Raw genomic sequence first — 21430 nt, 5'->3', positions numbered from 1 at the left:
GAGTGAGCCAGAGGCAGCCTGGCCTCTGTGCAGGTGGGGAGCTTTTTCTCTTCTTGATGTCCATCCACAGCTAGGATGATGGGGTCCTAGCTAAAGGATGACTTCTAGGGGTGATATCAGGAGAAGGAGTTGAGGGAACCAACTGCTTTTGTTATTTCTGACATTTGTTTACACTTCTGTCTGTGTGCACCTCTATGTGTGCGGCCTGGCCCACCCCATGTGTGATCTGTACCAGTGCTTTGCTAGCTTTAACAGCCTTGTTTTTCCTAACAAGTGACCTAAATTTCTTTCTGTGGTGTAAGCTCATTACCCATTATCCCACTTACCATGGCAACGGAGAGCAGATTATTCCTTTCCTCTTTGCAACAGCTTTTTATGTATTTGAGAACTTCCCCTCTCCACATCCTTCACCAGTTAAGATTAAGCAACCCTGTTTCCTTCAACCTTTGGAAGAGGTTGTTTTCCAGCCCTTGCTTTCCTCTGGCGTCTTTTCAATTGCTGTGTTTTTCCTTAGAAGGGCAATGTCCAGACAGTAATGCAGTTAACTCCAGCTGAAGTTTTATCAGCATTGGTGGACTAAGACATTTCTGTTATCTCTCAGGCTCTACTCCAGCATGTGTTTGCAATAGCATGGTATTAACTCCTGTTCTTCCCCAGTGCTTGTCTGCACTGCTGTGGTGTTAACTCTGCACTTCTGAGTGCTCTCATGGCAGCCAGTGTGACAGAGAGCTGAGGTTCACATGGAGAAATTGGGAAGCACTTGCTGACTTGATCTTCTACCTGTTCCCTTCAGAGTCCTGTTACTTCAGCCACCTCTGGCCATGGGTATGAGGGCAGCTGAGCCCAGTTGGAGAGGTTAGCACATCTTTCCCAACACGCATTGACACAGGGCATAGCTCAGGGAGAAATCACTTTTAATGGTAATATCCCTGTTGCTTTCAGCCTCTACAAACACTACTGACTGATCTGTACCATACCCAAGGCTCGGTGCGAGCCTCCCTCACACAGGCAGACGTGTGCAGAGAGGAGGATGGTTCAAGGCAGTGTAGAGCCCCAGGGAGATGGGCTCCCTGCCGTGTGCCTAGCAGGGGTCAGGAGCACTGGGCTGTGTCGATGGTCAGTGTGTGAAAGGTGCTGCAAGTGTGCGTGTCACTAGGCACGGCACAAATGTGTGCTGGGGCCCTGAGCTGCATGTGGCACCCCCCAGACAGTACATTCTCTTCGTGGTGGAGACCACATCTGTGCAGCACCAGCACCAAGGGGCTCTGGGGCTCTCTGGGATGGGTATGGCAGATGATGTTAAGGGAGGTTCTGGGTTGGGCTGCCCCCAAAGCTCTGCCTGCAAGGAGACCATAACAGACACTTCTCTACTTTTTCCACCTCTTCCTTGAGACCAGATGCTACCAGGGAGCAGCTGGGCAAGGGCCCTCGGACTCCAGCTGACTGGTCCAGGCTGCCTGGGTGGTTCAGCCCTGCCGGGGGCACGTCCTTTCTCGCCTGGGGATGGGGCTCTGCACAAGTCCTGCAGGGAGGGGAGGCACAAGTGGGCAGGCAGGCGGGCAGGCAGCAAGCGGGTGCAGACCTGCTGCTGTTGATCATGAGCCTCATGGCAGGAGACCCCCATGCTGCAGACCTGGAAGACACAAACGTAGCCTCCTGCAGGTAGCTGGAGCTTGCTGTCCCTCACCTGCTGCTGCTCAAGCCTGCAGCACCTTCCCAAGCCAGGCTCAGGGATATTGGTGCAGACACACATTTCTAGCTCCGAAAACATGAGTCAGGGTCTCACTGTCTCTCACACCCCTTCCTGCCCCAAAGATGGTTGGAATCTGCTGCTACATTCCTTGACCCTGCTCCAGCCCCCAACAACATGCATGCCTGCATGGAAAGCAGAGCATTTTGGCTTTGCTGCTTGAAACTTGATTTTATGCTATTAATGTTGAGCAACAACATTTGCTGGAATATTGCACTAAGAGGCAGGTTCCTACCTCCAATCTGCATGGGCCTCCAGCACTGTGCTCTGGCCACGCTGCTGCTCAGGTGATTAATGGGTTGAGATTGGAGCTCTCCTCTGGCAATTTCTCATCCTCCAGCGATGGCCGCTGCTTGTGCCCACCTGCAGCAGCAAGAGGGGCTGGGGTGCTGGGGGCAAGGGTGCTCAGGACAGGGTGACTGTCTTTACCTGAGCTAGCCTTAGGTGCAGCATTGCCTGCTGCTGGGGTACTGCCAGGGTACCGCATTGCCCATCAGCCCCATACAGGGTGTCCCCAGGAGCTCTCCCCTGGTGCTCCCTCCATGTGTTAGTCACTCACTCAGGGATCTCAGCAGCCTCCTGCCCAGCGTCTCCTCATTGCTGCTTGGCGTTGAGCTGGTCTCAGCCTCTCTGCCCGGGGACTCTGGCTCCAGGACAGTGCCGCAGCGCTCACTGTCTGCAAAAGCCCAGTATGGCTGCAGCACCCAGAGGTACCACAGCCCTCATCACCCCCAGGGTCCTGTGTGCATGTCCCCCAGCCAAACTCACTCTGATGCTTGCTGTTCTCCTCGTTGTCAGCCGTCTCCTCCTGAATGAAGGGGATGCTCTCCATGCGCAGGAACACTGACTCGCTGGGACTGTGCAGTCCTTCAGAGCGGTTGCCTGCAGGGACACAAGGCAAGAATGGCAACAGGGCAGGGAGATGTTGTGCCTGGGGCAGATGCAGCAGGATGCCAGCCATAGCAACAGGTCCCACTGCCAGAGACCCCTAGGGAACACAAGCATACAGAGAGGAATTACATGCCTGCACACTTGCACCTATGCCCCAGGCCATGTGCAACTGTGCCTCAGCAGTGGTGTGCCCATCATGCCAGCAGATCCCACCATGGTGCCCTCAGGGGACATGCAGCATTGTCCTATGGCAGGGAAGGGATGCTGCTGGGTGACTCACACATGATGCTGTTCTTCTCATTCAGGAGAGTGGTGGGGTCCTCCTTGGGTGTCTGTGGGGTTCCCCGCAGGGTAGAGGCCTTGGTTGAATCCCTGTCGAAGGCCTCTATGTCAGGGGACTGTGGCGAGCTGTCCATGCGGCTGGCTACCAGCGCGTTGTGGTACTGCTGCCGGGTGACCTGTACAGACAGACATGCACATCCAGCTCAGTGGGTCCACCGGGACCTCCTGGGGACTTGGTGGTACCAAACCCCCAGCCAGCAGGAGTGTGGGATTCCTCAGCACCCACTGGGCACCCATAAGGCTCCCAGGACACAGCAGAACAAGAAGGTGCCTGGAAAGAGGTGCCCAGGGTGTGACAGTCCCTGCCAGTCCAGTCTGTACCTTGACAAACTGCACATCGCAGAGGATGTGCACAGAGTAGTCGGGGGTGTAGATGTTGTTGCTGCTGCTGTGGAGCTGCGTGTTGCTGCCCCCGTAGTCGTTGTGCTCCCAGTTGGGGGACTCGGAGCGGTTGAGCCCACTGCACCGCGATGGTGACCTGTTCACTGCGGGAGGGAACGGCAGAGAGGCAAACACTCACTTCTCACTCGTGGTGCTTCGTGGGTCCCCCGCGCTGGCTCAGGGGCAGGGTAGACCTGTCACCTCCAGTGGCTATGCCCCACGGGCACTCGGGCTGCCAGGGGTTCAGTGGGGACCTCTGCTGGGATCCTCCTCAGTGCTTGCTGGCAGTGGAGACTCCACCATGCCAGCCATGAACAAACCAAAGGGGACCGGGCAGGCAGGCATCCAACCCGGCACCGGCAGCAGAGGTCAGTGCTGCTGCCTGCCCGTCACACTGGCTGACTGACAGCTCCCCTGCTAGCACTGGCCTTCTGCACGGCATTTGGCACAAATTCCAGTTGCAGCTGGCAGCCCTCAGGGATTTGCTTAACCTGCCTTGAGGGCACACTCCTGTTCACCCCGGCAGAGCAGAGGCTGCCATGGCAAGCTGGCCCGTCGCTCATGTTGACTGATGGCCTCTGACACAAGGTGTGATAGATATTGTCTGGTTCGTGATTTATTAGGGAACAAAGGCTCCTGCAGAGGTGACGTCAACAACTTATTGTCTTTGCTCTGCTGCTAAAATGTCCTTCTATTACCCAGATTGCTAGAAAGCAAGGGAAGCAGGGCAGTGTGCATGCAGGGCTGTGGGCAGTTGTCATCAGAAGTAGCAAGTAGCAAGAAAACCTAAGCACTGACTACAGGAAACTACAGGAGCTGCACACCAAGGAAAACCCAAGCTGTCCATGGCTCCCCACTTGTCCCCATCCCATTCTTCCTGCGGTTCACATCATACTGGGAAGGCTGCTGGTGTGTCTCAAACAGTGAGGGACTGCCGGTGTGGGGTGCCATGGGTGCTCCTCTCCCTGTGCTGCCCTGCATGCAGGGTGCAGGGGCCTTGGTGCACCATGCACAGGGAGCTGGAAAGAGCCTGGCACACACAGATATCCCTGCCCAAAGCCATACCCTGTTACCTGGAGAGCCAGCCAGTGAGTCCCCTCTGCTGAAGGCGAAGGTACGGGACACTGAGACAGGCACTGCAGAGAGAATGAAGAGAGGGAGGGAAGGAGGAAGGGATGGACACGAGGTGGCAGACAGACCAAGAGGAAGAATGAGAAAAAGAATCATGTGCCAGCAGCCCTGGGCTGAGCTCCCACCACTGCCTCCATCACCCCTTCCCACCCCTCTTACACCCTCCTGCTTCTGCTCCAGGGAGGTGCTTGCCAGCCCTGGGGCCAGGGACACCCGCAGGAACACAGAATTCAGTGCTGTAAATCAACAGGGTGCTCCGTGATGAGGTAACAGGAGGTGAGGCTGGGGGGAACCAGCTCTTGCCAGGCCTGTCTGCACAGCCACACATCTCCCTAGTGCCACAGCGTGGGCAGAAAGCATCTTTCACGGGCTGAGTGCTGGCACCCTGCTCCAGCCCTTCACCACCCGCTGCCAGGAGAGGGAACCTTGTGGTCAGCTTGTGTCGCCTGGGGGATGGGCAGAAGCTAAGCCAAGTGGCTGCGCTTTGCATCTGGGATGCTTCTGTGTCTGCAGGCAGGTAGCAGAGAGTGAATGTGCTCTGCCCCACACAGCCCCACAGCTGCAGGCAGAGGCTGGCAGAAGCCCCCCCCGCGTGATGCAAAGGCATCTGTGCCAGGCTGCCTGCAGCTCTCTGCAAGGCCATGAGGGGGGGTATCAACAGCCTTGGAGTGATGCCAAGAGCCACCCACCAGGGGAATCACAAGAAGCCATGACCCCACGTCCCATTGACACAGGGAGGGCAAATCGCAGGCCATTCACTTTCCATGTTTCACTGCCATGGGTTACAGCAGCAGTGACAATTTCAGGGACAGGCATTCCCCCTCCCTGTGACTTGCTGCTTGCAGGGAGCTGCCCCGCTGCCCTCCATAGCATCCCTGGGCATGCCACAGGGGTGCAGGGCTCCGTGGGGGAGCATGGGGAGACCAACCATGAACGATGCACTCGTTAACACCTCCCAGTGCCACATCTCTGTTTTCACCACTGGCAGCAACAACCTCAAAGGCATCTCCACAGGAAGATGTGAGCCCACCCGTCAGCTGCCAGCCCCTTTCTCAAGCCATGGCCATGCTTCCCACAGCTGCTGTCCCTCCTGCCCCAGGTGCTCTGCTTTCTTTCCAGCCACTGTGCCCACAGCACAGTGGCAATGCTTCAGGAACCATCTGCTGCCTATGTGATTAATGTTTCTAAATTGCTTCAAAGGTAAAACCCCCAGGAAATGTGCCTTACAGCCCCCTCCTTCCAATCTCTCCACTCAGTTACTCCTCAGTAACTCCTGTTCGTGTTCTCCTGAGTCAAAACCTGCTGCAAATAAAAGTCCATGCAAAGGCACCAGCTTGAAGTGCTTCCCAGAACAACCTCATCCAACTGGAAGCAAAGGACGGGTTGATAACCAGTAGCACTCTCCCCCTGCTCTCATTGCCTGACCCTCCGGCAGCAATGCCCTGCACCACCAATGCCAAAGACCACCAGGTGATTAAACAGTTGCATAACAACGGTTAATTATTAAAGAAGTGTTAAATGCTCCAGGGTTAACGTCTGAATTCTCCACTGTGCCTGATCAGGGAGATGCCCTGTGACCTGTGCCTACCGTGCCTCCTTGCTGGCCAGGAGTGCGACACAGCACACATCCCGGGGCAGGCAGGAGTGGCTGGATAGCAGAAAACACCTCATGACACAGGATCATGTGCAAGCACAGGGAGCACATGTTCCCTGAGCAACAGTGTCCCAGCGGGCAGCACTGTGGATATGTGTGGCTGCACACACTGCTCCCACTGTGGCTTATGTCCTGCCTGACCTGTGGCTTGTAGGCACCACCCACTGCCTGAGCCTCTGAGGAGCCCTGGAGATGGTCACTGAGGGCACAGGGCACTGGAGCATGCAACAACATCTTGGGGGAAATCAGATGCTCCATTGATTTCCTCTGTCCTAACTGAGCATGCCGCAGATGCACGGGAGTGCAGGAATGTGCACTGAGGGATAATCCAGCAGTCCAGAGCCAGCCTTTCAAATGGAAGCAAAGCAAGAAGCAAGAACTGGGTGAACCCTAGAGCAGCACATAGACTGGAGCCATGGGAATGACAGTCACCTGCCCTAAGGGACTCTCCCTGTTCTCTCAACAACATTCTTCCCTGCACTTCCCTAAAGGTTAAACTTGGTGAGTTCTTGTTTGGATTAGGCACCCAGAGCATTCTCGTACCATCAGCACTGCAGATCCAGCTGGGGTTGGGAAGAGGGATGTACCTGACCAGGGGTGAGCAACACCCATACCCGATCACCAGGGGTTAACCATCTGCAGGGGTGAGCAGCAAAGAAGGGAGGGCACAGCCTCCCCTAATCAGAGCTCCCTCTGCAGGGAAACTGCTCCATAACCCATCAGCTCTGCAGACAAGGAATTTACCTGGACGGGTGCATCTACTTTTAACCCAGCAGATTTCCCCCACCAACATGTGCAAATGGCTCACAGGCTCATCTCTGCAGGTCCCAAGCAGCCCCCATGTGTGGGACCCATGTTCAGTTCATCCTCTGAGCCTCAGGAATGCAAATGAGTCCAGAGATGTTACACTGAGACCCAGATGCACTGTGCCAGAATTCAGTGTTTACTGCTCCCATCCGCATCATCATGCTGCCACCTGTGGGCAGTGCCCCTTGTAGTACCAGCCTATTGGGATCCACCTGAAGGGATCCAGCACTTAGCTGAGATCTCAAAGGGACCTCAATGTCCTTTCTGCAGGCTGCATCAGCCCCTCAGTTCTTTCTCTACTGAGCTTTTTAAAGGAGTGATCTCAGTGCAGAGCCTGAGCTGCTCTGCACAGGGTACAAACCGATCCCTCCTCCAGGCAGCCTGTGCTGCAGAGGAGAGATTTTAGAGCTCCAGCCTGTCCCAAAATACTTACATAGGAAGGAGGATCCAGCCAGGCTGCCCACTTTTCGCACATCATTATCTGAAATGAGAGCTGGAGGTGTAGAAATCACAGCGGAAGGACACCTGCCTGCCCCACACCCTGCAGCAGGGCCACCCCACAGCCAGCCCCAGCTTAGCCCCGTGGAGGCTGCTGAAGCAAAGGCAGGGCTGGAGGGACCTCACAGAGCCCTTACCTGAGGAGACAACAGCCATGATGGCAGGGACGCCGTAGTATGTGAATGCCCCATTCTCAAACCTCAGCCCTTCCTTGCCAATCTCCACCTCCACTTTTCCCTGGAAGGAGAAGGAAAACCCGCTCAGACAGGCACCTTGCACTCCCAGCCACCAACCCACCCAGGGCTGCAGGGACCCCGCTGCCCTGTATGAGAAGAAGGGCATCTCCACTGACAGAAGCAGCCCAGAGCAAGGTGGTGAGGAGAGGCAGGCCACCCCCTGCCATGCTCTACTCGCTGCTGCCCCAGGCACCTGCAAGATGAGGACAAAGTAGTCAACAGGGCGGTTGCGCTGGTAGAGGTAATGCTCCGCTGCCTTCTTGTTCTTGCGGTCATACTTGAGCTCCTGGATGACATTGGGGTGCTTGAGGAGCCGGAGCAGGATCTTCTCAGACAGGTAAGGGGACTTGAAAGGCTCCACTTCTAGAGGGGAGGCAAGACACACTTGCTCTGCAGGGATGGGGCTGCCAAGAGTCCTCTAAGTTTCATGGTCCCCCTTCCTGCAGCCTCAGCACCCTGCTGCATGGAGGTGACCTCAACCAGACCCATGCTGGTGGAGCAGTGGAATGCCCTGGGTCCAGGCAGGCAGAAACCGCTCACTGAGCAGAGGAGCCTGACCCAAGAATGGCTCAGGGATGCCATGCAGGGACATGCTGTGGCAGGGAGATGCAGGGCGTGCACAAGGGCAATTGTACCTGTTGCCATGAACCGATGGGTGGCCAGGAGGAGCTGCGGGGAGATCTTCACCTTCATCTCACTGTCTGAGAGCCTGAAGATGGAGAAGTCCTGGGGCTTGCGTCCCCGGTGGGGCACACGTTCCTTCTTCCGATTATTTGCTGCAGGGCAGAGAGCAAAGCAGTTGCCTGCCTGCAGCTGCAAGGCCCATACCACATGCACTTGTGTATAGAGAGGCACATCTTGCTGCACCCCACGGCAGGGCTGCTGTGGAGCAGCAGCCGGAGCAGTGGGGCACACTAAACATGCCATGCATCCCAGCCTTGGGAGCAGCTCCCTGGGGAGGGAGCAGGGTGGTGAAACACACTTCTTCCTCAGGAACAAGTCCTGGGTTGCCCTGGCTGGATGTGTCACCCAGAGTTGGAAGGCGCTTGGGAACCACCCAAGAGCACTTCATGCCCAATACACATGCCCCTGGGTAAGGACCTGCCCAGACACCAGCTGCTGATGCTGGTGCTTTTCTCTGTTCAGCATTCAAGACTCCCTGATACCTGACCAGCATCTGTCCATGATTCTTGTCTTTCCCACCATGACTGTTAATTGCTTTGGGGAGGGACCACAATTTGCTCTGGCCTGTTTCCTACCCACATGTCTGTCTGTCTGTGCGGGCTCCCACCCTGGCTCCTGCAACCGCAGTAGCTGCTCTGGGACACTAACTGTACAGATCCGTCTCATCCAGGATCTCGGACTTGATGATCTCCTCAATGACATCCTCCAGGGTGACAATGCCCATCACCTCGTAGAATGGATCTCCTTCCCCTTCGTTGTTCACCCGCTGCACGATGGCCAGGTGGGACTTTCCTGTGTGGGGAAGAGCAGAGCAGCAGTGAGCCCCCAGCCCTGGTGAGAGGGGTCCCAGCATGGCAGGCTGGCAGAAGGGCAGGGCTTGGTGGGAGGCACAGGTCACAGCCAAACATCAGAAGCACCCAAAGCCATCCCAACCATGCTAACCCAAGGAGAAGGCCTGGACACACATCCCAGCCTAACAGGGCTACTACTCCCCATGCTGACTCCCAGGTGTCACAGGGTTCTGACTGGCTCATTTTTGGGGGTGCTTGCTTTCTTTCAGAATGGTCAGAGGTCTGGAGCATCTCTCTTATGAGGAAAGACTGGGGGAGTTGTGCCTGTTTGGTCTAGAGGAGACTGAGGGGGGATATCATTAATGCACATAAACACCTCAAAGGTGGGTGCCAGAAGGATGGTGCCAGACTCTTTCAGTAGTGCCCAGCAACAGGATTAGGATCAAAGGCCATAAACTAAAACACAGGAAGTTTCACATCAACATGAAGAACTTCTTTATGCTGAAGGTGGCAGAGCACTGAACAAGCTGCCCAGGGGGTTGTGGAGTCTCCCTCTCTGGAGATATTCAAAACCTGCTTGGACACGTTCCTGTGTAACCTGTTCCAGGTGGCCCTGCCTGGGAAAGGGGTTGGACAGGGTGACCTCCAGAGGTCCCTTCCAGCCCTAACGATTCTGGGATTCTTTACCCGGGCATCCTGCTGCGAGTCACTCTGTTTAGCTCTTTGACAGCCTCCTGTGCAGGAATGATGTGTATGTTATACCAGCTGCTTCTTGCTTACCCTCGGTTTCATTGCCATGAACAACTCTAACAGAGCAATGAGACGGCATCCTCCAACACAGAAATGTGAGCATGTCCTTGGGCTCTGCTGGTTTCCCTCATCCTCCTGGTGTTTTCTCATTCTGTTGTTAATTATCTTTCCTATCAAATTGCCAGGAACAGCCTCCTACCATCTTTCTATCCATCAATGTCTGGACCAATCCTAAAGCTTTTCTTAAAACACAGGCAAAGCCTCCAGCTCCTTGGAACAGCAGCTGGTTTTAATGCAGAAATGCATATGTTTGTTTGCAGCTTTCAGCTCAGCTCCTGCAGAACTCTTGGATGAACCATCTGGATGCAGAGGCTTTCCAAGCCATCAGCTTGCACCTGAATGTCTTCTCCAAACCCTGCCCTTGACAGCACCCCCTCTCTATTGCCTTAAACAAGCAAACTGGGACCAGGACCTTCAGCTGCAATGATGGTGACTCCTGTTTGAAAGTCAGTGTTTCTCAATCACGTTTTCAGCTTCCTCACTTGTCCCCAGTAAACTGGCAGCTCTGCTGACACATTCTCACACTTCTTGCTTTTGGCATATTTGAAATATTGCTATTTGTTTTCACATGTCCAACTCTGTAAGCTGTTTTGACTTCTTCAACTCCTCCCTTCCTTTATTGTCTGCTCTGATTTATGTTCCTGCTCAGCAGCTTGACTAGAACCCAAATCCCAAGCCACAAACAACTTTTGGGTTTCTATCTGCTAATGAACAGCACTGGTTTTCTTACTGCCCCCGTGGCACAGGGATCTGAACCTCTAGTTTTATTTAAAACATTAAAAATGTCCTTCATCAGCACCACAGCCAACAACTTCTGCTTCTTCTGCTCTGCATCCCTAGGGTCTCCTGTCACAATGCCTGCACAAACCCAGCTGTACCATCGGCACTACAGGCATCTCCAGAAAGCTGCAAACACATTTTCCCCATGGGGTTGGAGCTGAGCTTCTTGAGCAGCAATGGTCACCCAAAAGGGGGAGCAGGTCCCTTCTGCTATACAGCTGTCTCTGCATCTGCTTCTCCCATAAACTCTCCCTGACAAACTCACCTGCTGCTCGGGGCAAGGGGATGTGAACAGTATTTATGCACAGAGATGCAACAGGGGTGGGCTCCTGCCTGCTGCACAGCTCCCTCCTTGCCCGCTGGTGCCTTCTGCCTCCTCCCTGCAGAGGGAGAGGGTTGAGCACATCCAGGGCAGCCTGGCAGTTCCATCAAACACAAACTGCTGGGGAACATGTGACCTTCAAATAACCTTGTCCTGGATCTGAGTTGAGCAAGTGACATTTCTCAGCTGAAGATCAGCACTATACATTTCTCACAGCAAAGCTTGGGCATTTTCCACAGTATAAATTCCCTCCTCCTCATACCAAGCTTTTATTGCAAGATTTCAGAGAGCAGCTCGCTGCCTCCCACGCCTACAGAATTAGAAATGAGAACATAACATCATAGCAAGTAGCACTGGGATGCACTTAAAAAAGACCCCAGATCAATAGCTTTGGGGCACTGGAAATTCAGCATGTTCTTTTGACCAGGTTATGTCACTCCTTTCATACCAGGTTTGTGCTTCTTGTCTGTTCCGGGGTAATAAAGCAACACGACTTGAGACTTAAAAAGAAGAAAGCGGCAGAGTTGGCCGCAGGACAGCAGCAACAGCTACATTTCATCTAGCAAAGTCCAACTTTTGAACGTGTCTCCTTTGCCAAACCCCACTCCCAAACACTGGGGCCATCTGGTCTCCTCCAAGTCCTCGGGTGAGCATGGAGAGGGGAGAAGTTATTTCTTTTGGCCAAAAGCTTGTTGTTAATGACATTTACATGCAACCCAAAACCACTGAGCCCTTACAAAAAGCTTAGGTGCTACTTAAAAGCACTCAGAGAGTAATGGACGCAATTCTTTTTCTGGCCAAACACCTACATCAATGCTGTAATTTACTCTACAGCAGCCTCAGAGAAATATGATTCCAGCTCCATATTCACGTAGCAGCAAATGAGACTATATGGAAGTAACCTAAGCACTGTTAGCCTGGGAGGAGACCCAGGGTTTCACTGCGCTGGAGGCAGAGCCAGGAGGGCTGTTAGACTGCTCAAGAGTTCTTTATTTTCACAGAAAATAAACACTTGTAGCCGTGCCATAAGCTCTCAGGTTTAGGTTTCCAGGTTAACATTAGACCCACGTTAGAGATGAGGCAGGTACCAAGTAATAGAAAATGGCTGCAATTCATGTGGTTGCTCCTGACCCACACCGAGCAAGCTGATCCTAGCCCCTGCCTGGCCAGCTGATACCCATAATCACAAGAAGCCCTGGCCCTCAGTCCTAGCCCTTGCAAACCACTGCCCTCACTGGGAAATGGTTGACTTGCCCTGATTTCTCACCTGAGGGACATGAGATCCTTAGCAAAGTCCTGCTCCCTGAGCTGGCTGGGTCCTGGGTTTCCTCCCTGTAGATTTGGCGGCAGGGATGGGGAGGGGTTTGTAGGCTCCCCGGCTGTATGATTGTGGCTTGCTCCCTTTTGGGCTGGAGATGCTGCCAAGCTCAGCTGCATCTCCCTGCCTGGACCTGGGTTTTGCTACACTTGCACAGGAGGAAAAGCAGTGGCTTTTGGAGGTGCCAGAGGGGTCGTATTCTCTTCTGCAGCCATTACGCTGCAGGTCTGCCCCGGTGGAAGTACAAGAGAGGGAGGTAAATCATTTAAATAAAACCCCAAACTTGATCTAAGCCAGCTTCAAGATCTGTAAAACTGGTTCCAAAAACTGTGCTATTGTAACCATTGCTTGATAGCTCAAATGAAATGATTATAAGGGTGAGCTGCTTCCCCACTAGCGAGATGTCAAATGTGAATTTTACAGGGTTATTGCTGATGCAGGAAAGCACAGTGAAACACTTGAGAATCAAAGCCTTGGTTTGGCAAATGCTAGAACAAATGGGCAATTAACTTCACTTGTACGAATGGCTCCACGGGCCTCGGCAGGGCTGCTCTCGCACAGGAAGTCTATAGGTGATTAAGTGTCTGCTCAGCATGGGATACAACTGTACTAAATTCTTTATGAGCTACATGAAATCTGCTCTTTTCAAACAGCAATTGGGGTGGAAAGTTAATGCTAAATTAGAGAGCTAATATAAACAGCTGAGAGCTTCTGGATGGAGCAAGCATTTGAACAGATATCTAAAGCTTTCATGCCCGTTTTTAGGAGCCTTTGTATTTCATAGGTGCCTAAATGACCTTGGGCTCATAGATTCACCTCAAAGCGCCCTCCCCAGTGGGAGAACAGGGTCTGAACACACGGAAATGTCTTTACTTGTGGGAAAGAAAGCGCTGCAAATATAGCCCAGACTACTTCCTTACCTCTTTTTTTGTGTAGGTGCTCTGCCAGAGGAATGTTAAAGATGCTTTAGCCTTGCCTCTCATTCCATGGGATAAGCATGAAATTTACTTTCATAAATTTTACAGTAAGATCTAAAGCTGTTACTGAGAGATCAAAGGTACAGGCACAAGCCACAAACCATGTACAGCTACAAAATGGAAGGAAAAACCCCCAGAGTAATTGGTAACTAAGGTTGATTTATGAAACAACCATGATGTAACTGAAATCTATTTTCTGTGTGCTTTCAATCAGAGCTCTTCTCTGGGCGAGGGGCTGCCAGCATCAACATGCCCCATTGCAGACCTGCATCTGAAGCAAGTGGGGACCCCGATTTGAACTGGAAATGTGCATGTGAGTGTTACCACGTGTACTCTTGTGTTACCACAACCCTGCACCAAGGGTAAAACCACATGCCTGAGGAGTTGCACCTAAAGACAATGTACATTTACATCTAAACAGGGAGAAAATAACCAAGAGGGCTGTGGGAGCACCCAACTCTATGGGAATCAGAGCTATGCAAATGAAAAACTGTAAATTCTAATCTAATCCAATCCAGACCTTCCTCAGAGATAAGAACTTCATCTGCCTACATCTGGCTTTAGCAGAGTATAAAAGCCTTTCTCATACTTGGCTTTGGTGCTTTTCTTAATCCAAGGAAAACTGTGGAAAAGATGGAATATTTGGAAAAGCTGATGTACTACCATTGACAAAACAGATCAGGAGGATAAGGGGGAGGTTAGAGAGGACACAGAGTCTCATCTTCCATCTGCTGTACAAAGAGGGTTCTGACCTCTTGGGGATGACCCTGCACGCCCACAAATGGTGGGTCCCCTTGCATGTTATGTGGAGCCTAAGGAAGCCTACAAGGATGCTGAAGCTTTCTCAAGCTAAAAAAAACTTCTGAAGAACTAATGCAAAACTGTTTTCACTGGTGTCTGAAGCATAGGCCACTTGATCCTTTCCTACAGCTCAGTCTGGAGGTGCCTTTGACAGCTCCCAAGAGGGAGATGGGTGGCTGGGTGACTTCTCCCCAATGACATGGCTCCCCACTTGCTTTGCAGAATGCCTTCCCAGAGCAGGCCTGCTCCTGGGCTTGCTGGGGTTGGGTAAAGCTGGGTTCGCACAGTAAGATGTAGCACAGTCTGGGGGCAAAAAACAGAGTAATGTCTCAGGCAGGGTTACTGAAACCATCCTGTGTGCATGGGCACCTCACCCACTCAGCCTGGCAATTGCTTTTCAGGGGACCTGTACACTATATGGGATAGACAATGCCATCGTAACTGCAGAAATCTCTCGAAGGCTGATCCACATTTCAAGTCATGCTTTGTGCTTGCAATGACTGCAGGCTCAGAAGAAGGACAGTATGAAAAGCAGCTGAAATGGTACTGACTCCTGTTTCTGGCAAGCGTAAGCACCTTCTCCAGCTACACTCGATTTGTAGAAGTCTGACAGAGGCTGTGGAGTATTCTGGAAAGCAAAGATAGCTCCTAGGGCAGGGCTGCCCTCCGCAGGACAGGCTGTTTTCCTGCTTAGCCAGGAAGTTTGGTTTTGGAGAATTTACTTTTAGTAACTCTTAGAAGATGCCAAACCACAGAGGCTAATTTGGGTTGTACCTCAGCGTCTGCCCTGCTGCAGGAAAATGAACATAAGAGCAAACTTCTACTGTCCCTCCGACAGGACAATTACTTGCTGAATGTTGCCACTGCTGTATATATACTCCAACAGGAAATTAGTCAACAAAACCCATAAATTACTTGAAGAATGGGATAAGACTGTGACTTCCCAAAGGCGCTACAGAACAAGGAGGTGGACCTCGCGGATGAGCTCCCATGAGAGAGCTTTTATATCTTAAGACTGAAGCTGCAACACCCATTGCTTTGGTTATCTTCTAGAGTTGGAGGAGGAACAGACTGCGCCACCCACAGCATTTCACACTGAATGAATGCATAGATCTTTCCTCCTAGCTCCATAATCCCAAAGTGACGTTCGTCCTACTGGGACCTCATCTGCTCCTCTGCATTGATTAGCTTGCTAAATATGGTGCAGTTATTTCTCCGCTGCATTAGGCACTTCCTCCTGGAAGCCTAGAATAAAGCCAGGTACTCTGAGATGTACCAATACAAACTGTCAAGAAACTGTCTCCTAATTTTTTCACCCCTTCAGTAGTTTCAGCTTCTTTCAGGCTGCTTTACAGGTGGCAAAGTTAACTGTACTGGTATGCATCTTATTTCTAGAGAACTGGAGATACATTCTGTGTAGTGTCCTCCACTTAGTACTTCAGTGTAAATGCTGCACAACTATGCATGCCTTCTGTAATGACCCTGTCTGGCTTGCCTGAAAAGACGGCAAACTGGGTGTTCAGGCTTCATTATTTCTGAGCTCATTCCACTGAGTTTTGATGAGAATATAAATGCAAAACCATTTTCTAGCACAAGCATTTCCTTCCTTCAGCTGGACCTGTCTTGCTCTGCTGTAATGTTGTTTTTCAATACAGTTTTTGCAGCTGCCCTCCTCTTTGGGGCTACGGGTCCAAGCTACCAACCCCACACACTGCTGCTGTTTGCAGCCTTCTCTGCTGGGTTTTTCCCAGTTCCCATTAGTACCCCCAATTTAACCATCTTTCCCCAGGAATTAGTGCCAAAAGAAACATCGAACAATGCCAAGCAGCAACAGGCTTGTGAAGGAACAGATGTGAAGGCTTTGACCAGTTCTGCTGTGATGGGGCAGGGGCCAGGTTTTGTCAACCAGGAGCTCAGAGCTGCTCTTGGGCCCTGTAATCACATTGTGCCATCAGCACCATAGGTGCTACTGAAGCGTATGCTACTACTTTCACACAATTTAAATGTTTTGGCAAGCTGATGTTACAGAAGTGTCCTCCCCCAGGTCCATGGAGTGTAACCCCATCTACACAGGATTGTGCTGGGGGAGAGGGGGTTTGCAACTCTCCTATGGATTAAACTCAAGGAAAACATCATGCATCTTGATGGAACTTTGCCCAAACGAGATTACATGTGAGCATACCTAGAAACCAAAGAAGCAAAACCTCCCTTCAAACCCTGCTATAAAAGACCAGAGAGGAAAAAAAAGCTGATTATCTTCATAGCTAGGATAGCACAATGAGAGAAAATAAATGCATCGTGTAAACAAGGATAATAGTGTGATATCAGCAAGTAGGAGGAGAGACAAAACCGGAATGTGCTGCTGGAGGTGTGAGCAAGTCTCAAAGTGCTGTATTTAATCATCACTTGACATTTTCAGTAAGAAAGAACAAATGTTTGCGTACTGTAGCAAGGAGCTCTGGCAGTGAAATTGTGTTACTTGTTCATTATGCAAAAAAAAAAAAAGAAAAGACATTTTGGGCATACTGGATGTAGCAGAACATTAATCATTAGTGAAACAGATCAGAAGTATATATCACTATCCAGGAAAGAAAGATTTAAAATGTGATGGGTATTTTGTATAAACACTGTAATAATAAAAAGAAAGAAAGGATACAAAACCTGTTTGCATTAACCATGGGAGAAGGAAAAGCAAGCTGGCAAGGTTTCTCTAGAGGTTTGTCCGGGACCTATCGACCTGGAAATGATTCTCAATGCCCATCCTTACCAGAGACTTTAATTTCCTAGAAAGAGACTGGAGGCCGCCTCAGTGGAGCATTTGCTGTCCTGTAGGCATCCTGCATGTGTGAAGTGATGAATGCCTTCATTAAGCACTCACTGAACCAACAAGCAGTCAGCCTACTCTCTAATTAGTGGAAGTGTCACAGAAGACCTGGCCATGGAAAGCAACCTTGATTGGATCAAACAAGATAACTTCACCATTATTCAAACGGACACAGAAAAGGAGACGGTGATGAAGATTCTTAATTACAAATGGGAAATCTTTATTTTAGGAACTAAATAGTCAAGTGAGCAGGGCTGAAACAGCAGGGGATGGGACTGAAGGCAGCCAGGAGCAAACATCTGTCACAGTGCAGGAGCCGGCACGGGAACCTGTATTTGGAACTGGGAAAACAGATTTTAGGGGGGGCTCAGGGCTGGGCTGGGGATGGCCATCTACAAACACAGGGTGCTGGGAGTGACTAAATGCCTACAAATAGGGGAAAGATGAACTGGAAGAGAACCGTAATACCTGAGGAGAATAATATTTCAGGAAAGAGCTGGAACTGCTAACCACCATGCTGAGTTAGACACCAAGACCAAAAGCAAGGCTTTTCAGCCACGTGATTTAAAAACACAAGAAGAAATGAGGTGGGAACGGAAGTAAGTTTTAGGGAGAGCTCTACATAGGCGCAAAATGCCCCAGGCGGCCATTATGGTGAAGAGATGTAAGGGAGGAAGAGCCTGAAGCAAAATGCCAAGAGTTTAATTGAGCAAAGCTGAAGAAGGATGGACAATCTTCATTTGAGATAAGGACTAGCACGTGAAAGTGTATGGTAGGAAGCAAGGCTTGTTAACGTACCTGTCAGCTCAGGCAGCAACACACACAAAACATTTATTTTCAAGCAGAGCAGAGAGGGGCAGAAAGCAAAGGGCAGTGAGCTAAGCAACTACAAATCCATTTCTAGAGGTTGGCTGATCCACAGGGTAGCAGGCTTTAGAACAGCTCTGGAGGGGGAAGCAGCTGAATACACCAAAGTAGATAGATAAAGTGCAGGGGAGACTGATCAAGGGGGACTGTGCTAAAGTCATCTGACATCTTTGGTAGCACCGAACTCTCTAGACCAGGGAGAGGTAGCAGAGACCTCAGGTGAACTTCAGTAGTCTTGTAGTATCATGCGGAAAGACACAGTTAAGAAGGAACTGCGAAGCACATAAGGAATTAGGAAGATGAGAGACAACTGGTTACATTACAAGAAGCACGGGGGGAAGAGGGAGGAAATAAAGGACCACTGCAGCTCATCAAGATTGAACCCTGAGAGCAATCTCAAACGAGGAATTTGCTGATTTGCACCACTGGAAGTCTCCAGTCCTGCTGAGAGGGCAGTATTGTGTGCCACACACAATTCTGCTCCCTGTGATCCTGCGAGGTGGTGGGGACACAGTCGTGCATCTCCAGAGAAGATGCTGACCTGCATGCATCTGATGACCACTTCTCTGGCACACATCTATCCTCCCCTCTTCCTGCCTCTACAAACGAGCAGGGAGGCATTCTCTGTATCTGGAAGGGACCAGGTTAGCCTTCCTCACATGATCATCTTTGCCTGCGGCAGAGCAGCCCAGGCAGCCCGGGAGTCGAATGCTGTCTTCCCACATTACATAATGCAGGATGTCACCGCTGCAGCCATTTCTTAAAGACTCACTCACCACGGTATGACGTACTGAGTAACACGCAGCAAAACACCATTCCCAGCAGGGGGGAAACCACATGCTGTGTGTATTCTCAAGATATGGTTAATGAAATACAGCTCTCAGCATCTCTGGGGCTGCTGGCAGCTGCTGAATTATGAATACTGTCACAGCTGCAGGAAAAGTACAGCTCTTTCTAAGGGCTTAGGCTTTTCTTCTTTCTTTAAACCACTTGCACAGAAACACTTCCTAGACCTGCTTCCCACTGCTAGGCTGAAAATGCGAGAGTTAAGTCACAAGATCTTATCTCCTGCCTTAAACTCCTATGTGTAGAACAGAGCGGCGAATGCTGCCTTGACTGGGCAGAAGTGCAAGGCAGGCACTGTGCCCATGCGGCCAAGATCCCGCAGAGACATCAGCCCTGTGGGGCAGGCTTACCTTCTGAGCCAGCAACCTCTGAGGCCGAAGGCTCTTACAGTCTCCATAATATCGCAGGCACGACCAGGATTTCAGGCCCCCGATCCACCCCGAGGCTGCTCCACCAGGTGACACCAGGGTCACCACCACACCAGCGCATGCAGGGCACAACTCCCCCCAGCATCCCTGGTACCTGCCGGGTTCAGCCAGGAGGCCACGCAGAGGGGCCGTGGGGCTGCTGACCTGGGAATCACTGGGGGTGCAGAGGGGTGCAGGGGGAGCCCAGGGGGTGGTGGCCCGGTGGCCTCACCCTTCTTGAACTCCTCAAGCAGCGTGTCGAGGCGCGTGTCGTTGAAGACACAGTGGAGCGGGCGGCGGTAGAAGCGGGTGACAGTCTGCAGGGGGGTGCAGTCATCGGGGTCGACGAAGGCCAGGTCCTTGACGAAGAGCAGATCGACAATGTTATCTCGCCGGTCGCCTTCATAGACGGGGATGCGGGTGTAGCCGGAGCGGAGGATCTCAGAGACGGTAGCAAAGTCCAGCACGGCGTCGGCACGGAGCATGAAGCAGTCGGCCAGCGGCGTCAGCACATCCTCCACCACCTTGGTGCGCAGCTCCAGCGCTCCCTGCACCATGGCCAGCTCCTCCCGCACGAGGTCTCCGTGTGGGCCAGCGGCGCGCAGCGTCTCCAGCAGCCGCTCCCTCGTGGAGAAGACGCTGAGCTCCTGCCGCAGAGCCCAGTCCAGCAGCCGGCTGAGCGGGTAGCAGAGGGGGAAGGCGGCCAGCATCAGCAGCCGGGTGAGGCACAAGGTGCGGGAGGCGATGGCCAGCCCGTGCCGCGAGCAGACGGAGTAGGGCAGCACCTCGCCGCCCAGGAAGACGGCGGCGGTGCACAGCAGCACCGGCAGCCAGGGAGCTCCGCGCTGCCCCGCGGCCGCCGCTGCCGCTCCACCGCCTGGCAGCGATGAGCAGAGCCAGCCGGCCAGCGCCGCGTTGGCCCCGGCCTGCCCCAGCAGCAGCGTGCACAGCAGGTAAGTGCCGCCGCCACCGCGCACAGCCTGCACCCGCCGCGCCTGTTCCCGCTCTGCGGCAGAGCCGCTATTGCGCAGGACGCGGAGCTCCAGCGGGTCCAGCGAGAGCAGCGAGAGGCGCAGCCCGCTGAAGAGCGCCGACAGCCCCAGCAGCAGCAGGGCGCCCAGCGCCCGCAGCCAGCCCGCCTCGGGCAGCGGCAGCAGCCAGGCGCCCAGCGCCGGGGAGGCGGGCCGGACCCGCAGCAGGAAGCCTCCCGCCGCGCCGTGGTGCGCCCAGGCCCGCCCGTCCCAGGCGCACAGCGAGAAGAGCCGCCCGCCCGGCGCCGCCGCCGCCTCGCCCTTGCGCGGCTCCCGCACCCGCACCTCGGCCAGCGCAGAGCCCTCCGCCCCGCCCGAGCGCAGCGGCCCCACCACCTCCACGTCCGAGGCCCAGGCGCTGCGCTCCCGGCACCGCTCCGCCGGGCCCCGCGCCGTCTTGCCCCCCGCCGCCGCCGGAGCCGCCTCCTCGATGAAGACTAGCCGCGGCTCCCGCTCCTCCGCCGGCCCGCGGCTGCCGTTGCCCTCGGGAGGCGGTTGGAAGTAGAGGCGCAGGAGGAAGCGGCTCCCCTCCGCCGCCTGCACCGCGCCGCCTTCTAGGGACACCCGGCCCGGAGCCGTGTCCTCGGGTCGCAGCCCCAGAAGCCAGGCGGCCCCGGCCGGCGGCCGCGGAGACAGCGAGAAAAAGAGCAGCAGCACAGCACCCCGGCTCCGGCCCCAGCCGCCGCCGCGCCCCGGGCCCGCCGCCATGCCGCTGCACCGACACCGCAGCACCCGCTCGCCGCCCCGGGACTGCAGCGGGGAGCCGGCACCGCACGGCGCGGCGGCACACGTGGGCCGGGGGGCGGGCAGCCGCCGCGCCACGTGCAACCGGGAGCCGGCCCGCGGCGGGAGGAGCCGGCGGAGAGGGGCTGCCGCGGGGAGGGAGGGTTCGCGGGAGCATCCCCGCGAAGGGCGGCATCAGAGCGCACCCCACGTCTGGTGCGGGGCTGGCTGGGCTGCCTGGGAGCCGCTCCTATCCTCTCTGTGGAGCAGGGCTTTGCAGTCAGCCTCCCTCTGTTATCTGCTGAGGCCCGGCTCTTCTGCTCTTCCGTTCAAATTCATCTCCCTTCTTCCCTCGGGAGCAATTTTATTTATTTATTTATTTTTATGGGAGGGCGGGTAGTCGTTAGCTTTGCAGTCTTGCTAGGAAACAAATGCAGCACGTGGTGACTAACAGCTATTCTCCAGTCTAGACCTCATGACGAATGTGATACACAAATGGCTTCAGAAGTATATGCTGAAGAAGGCGTTTCAGAGCCTCTGAAACTTTTGGGTCTTCCCT

At 53.5% G+C, this 21430-nt stretch overlaps 1 protein-coding gene across 6 annotated transcripts; it reads right to left on the bottom strand.

The window, feature by feature from the left end:
* Nucleotides 1–937: 937 nt before the first annotated feature.
* CNNM1 (cyclin and CBS domain divalent metal cation transport mediator 1) lies at nt 938–21148 on the bottom strand. Of its 6 annotated transcripts, none has more exons than XM_080621550.1 (13): nt 19233–21148; nt 9023–9166; nt 8326–8466; nt 7884–8053; nt 7592–7691; nt 7390–7437; nt 4438–4500; nt 3305–3468; nt 2922–3099; nt 2519–2632; nt 2310–2426; nt 1986–2113; nt 938–1633 (listed from the first exon to the last, which is right to left on the bottom strand). In XM_080621550.1, exons 1-12 carry the CDS (start codon nt 20854–20856, stop codon nt 2034–2036), a joined length of 2943 nt encoding a protein of 980 aa, XP_080477676.1. In that variant the 5' UTR covers nt 20857–21148; the 3' UTR covers nt 938–1633; nt 1986–2033. The 6 variants fall into 6 exon arrangements, with proteins under 6 accessions (XP_080477676.1, XP_080477679.1, XP_080477675.1 ...); XM_080621553.1 differs by having other exon boundaries at nt 19350–21148; XM_080621549.1 differs by lacking the exon at nt 938–1633 and having other exon boundaries at nt 1997–2113; nt 2310–2632.
* Nucleotides 21149–21430: the final 282 nt, after the last annotated feature.

Source organism: Psittacula echo, assembly GCF_963264785.1.
Source record: "Psittacula echo genome assembly, chromosome: 6".
Lineage (NCBI taxonomy): Eukaryota > Metazoa > Chordata > Aves > Psittaciformes > Psittacidae > Psittacula > Psittacula echo.
The sequence above is the reverse complement of the archived record's forward strand: the minus strand, read 5'-3'. Positions and strand labels throughout refer to the sequence as shown.

Bases quoted from the DNA above. Each gene is read 5' to 3' on its own strand.
- CNNM1 (XM_080621549.1), bottom strand. From the start codon at position 20,856: ATGGCGGCGGGCCCGGGGCGCGGCGGCGGCTGGGGCCGGAGCCGGGGT. The intron at 8,054-8,325 runs GTACAATTGCCC...CCTCCCCTCTAG, and splicing joins CCATCGGTTCATGGCAACAG to AAGTGGAGCCTTTCAAGTCC. The intron at 2,633-2,921 runs GTGAGTCACCCA...GTGTCCCTGCAG, and splicing joins TGAGAAGAACAGCATCATGT to GCAACCGCTCTGAAGGACTG.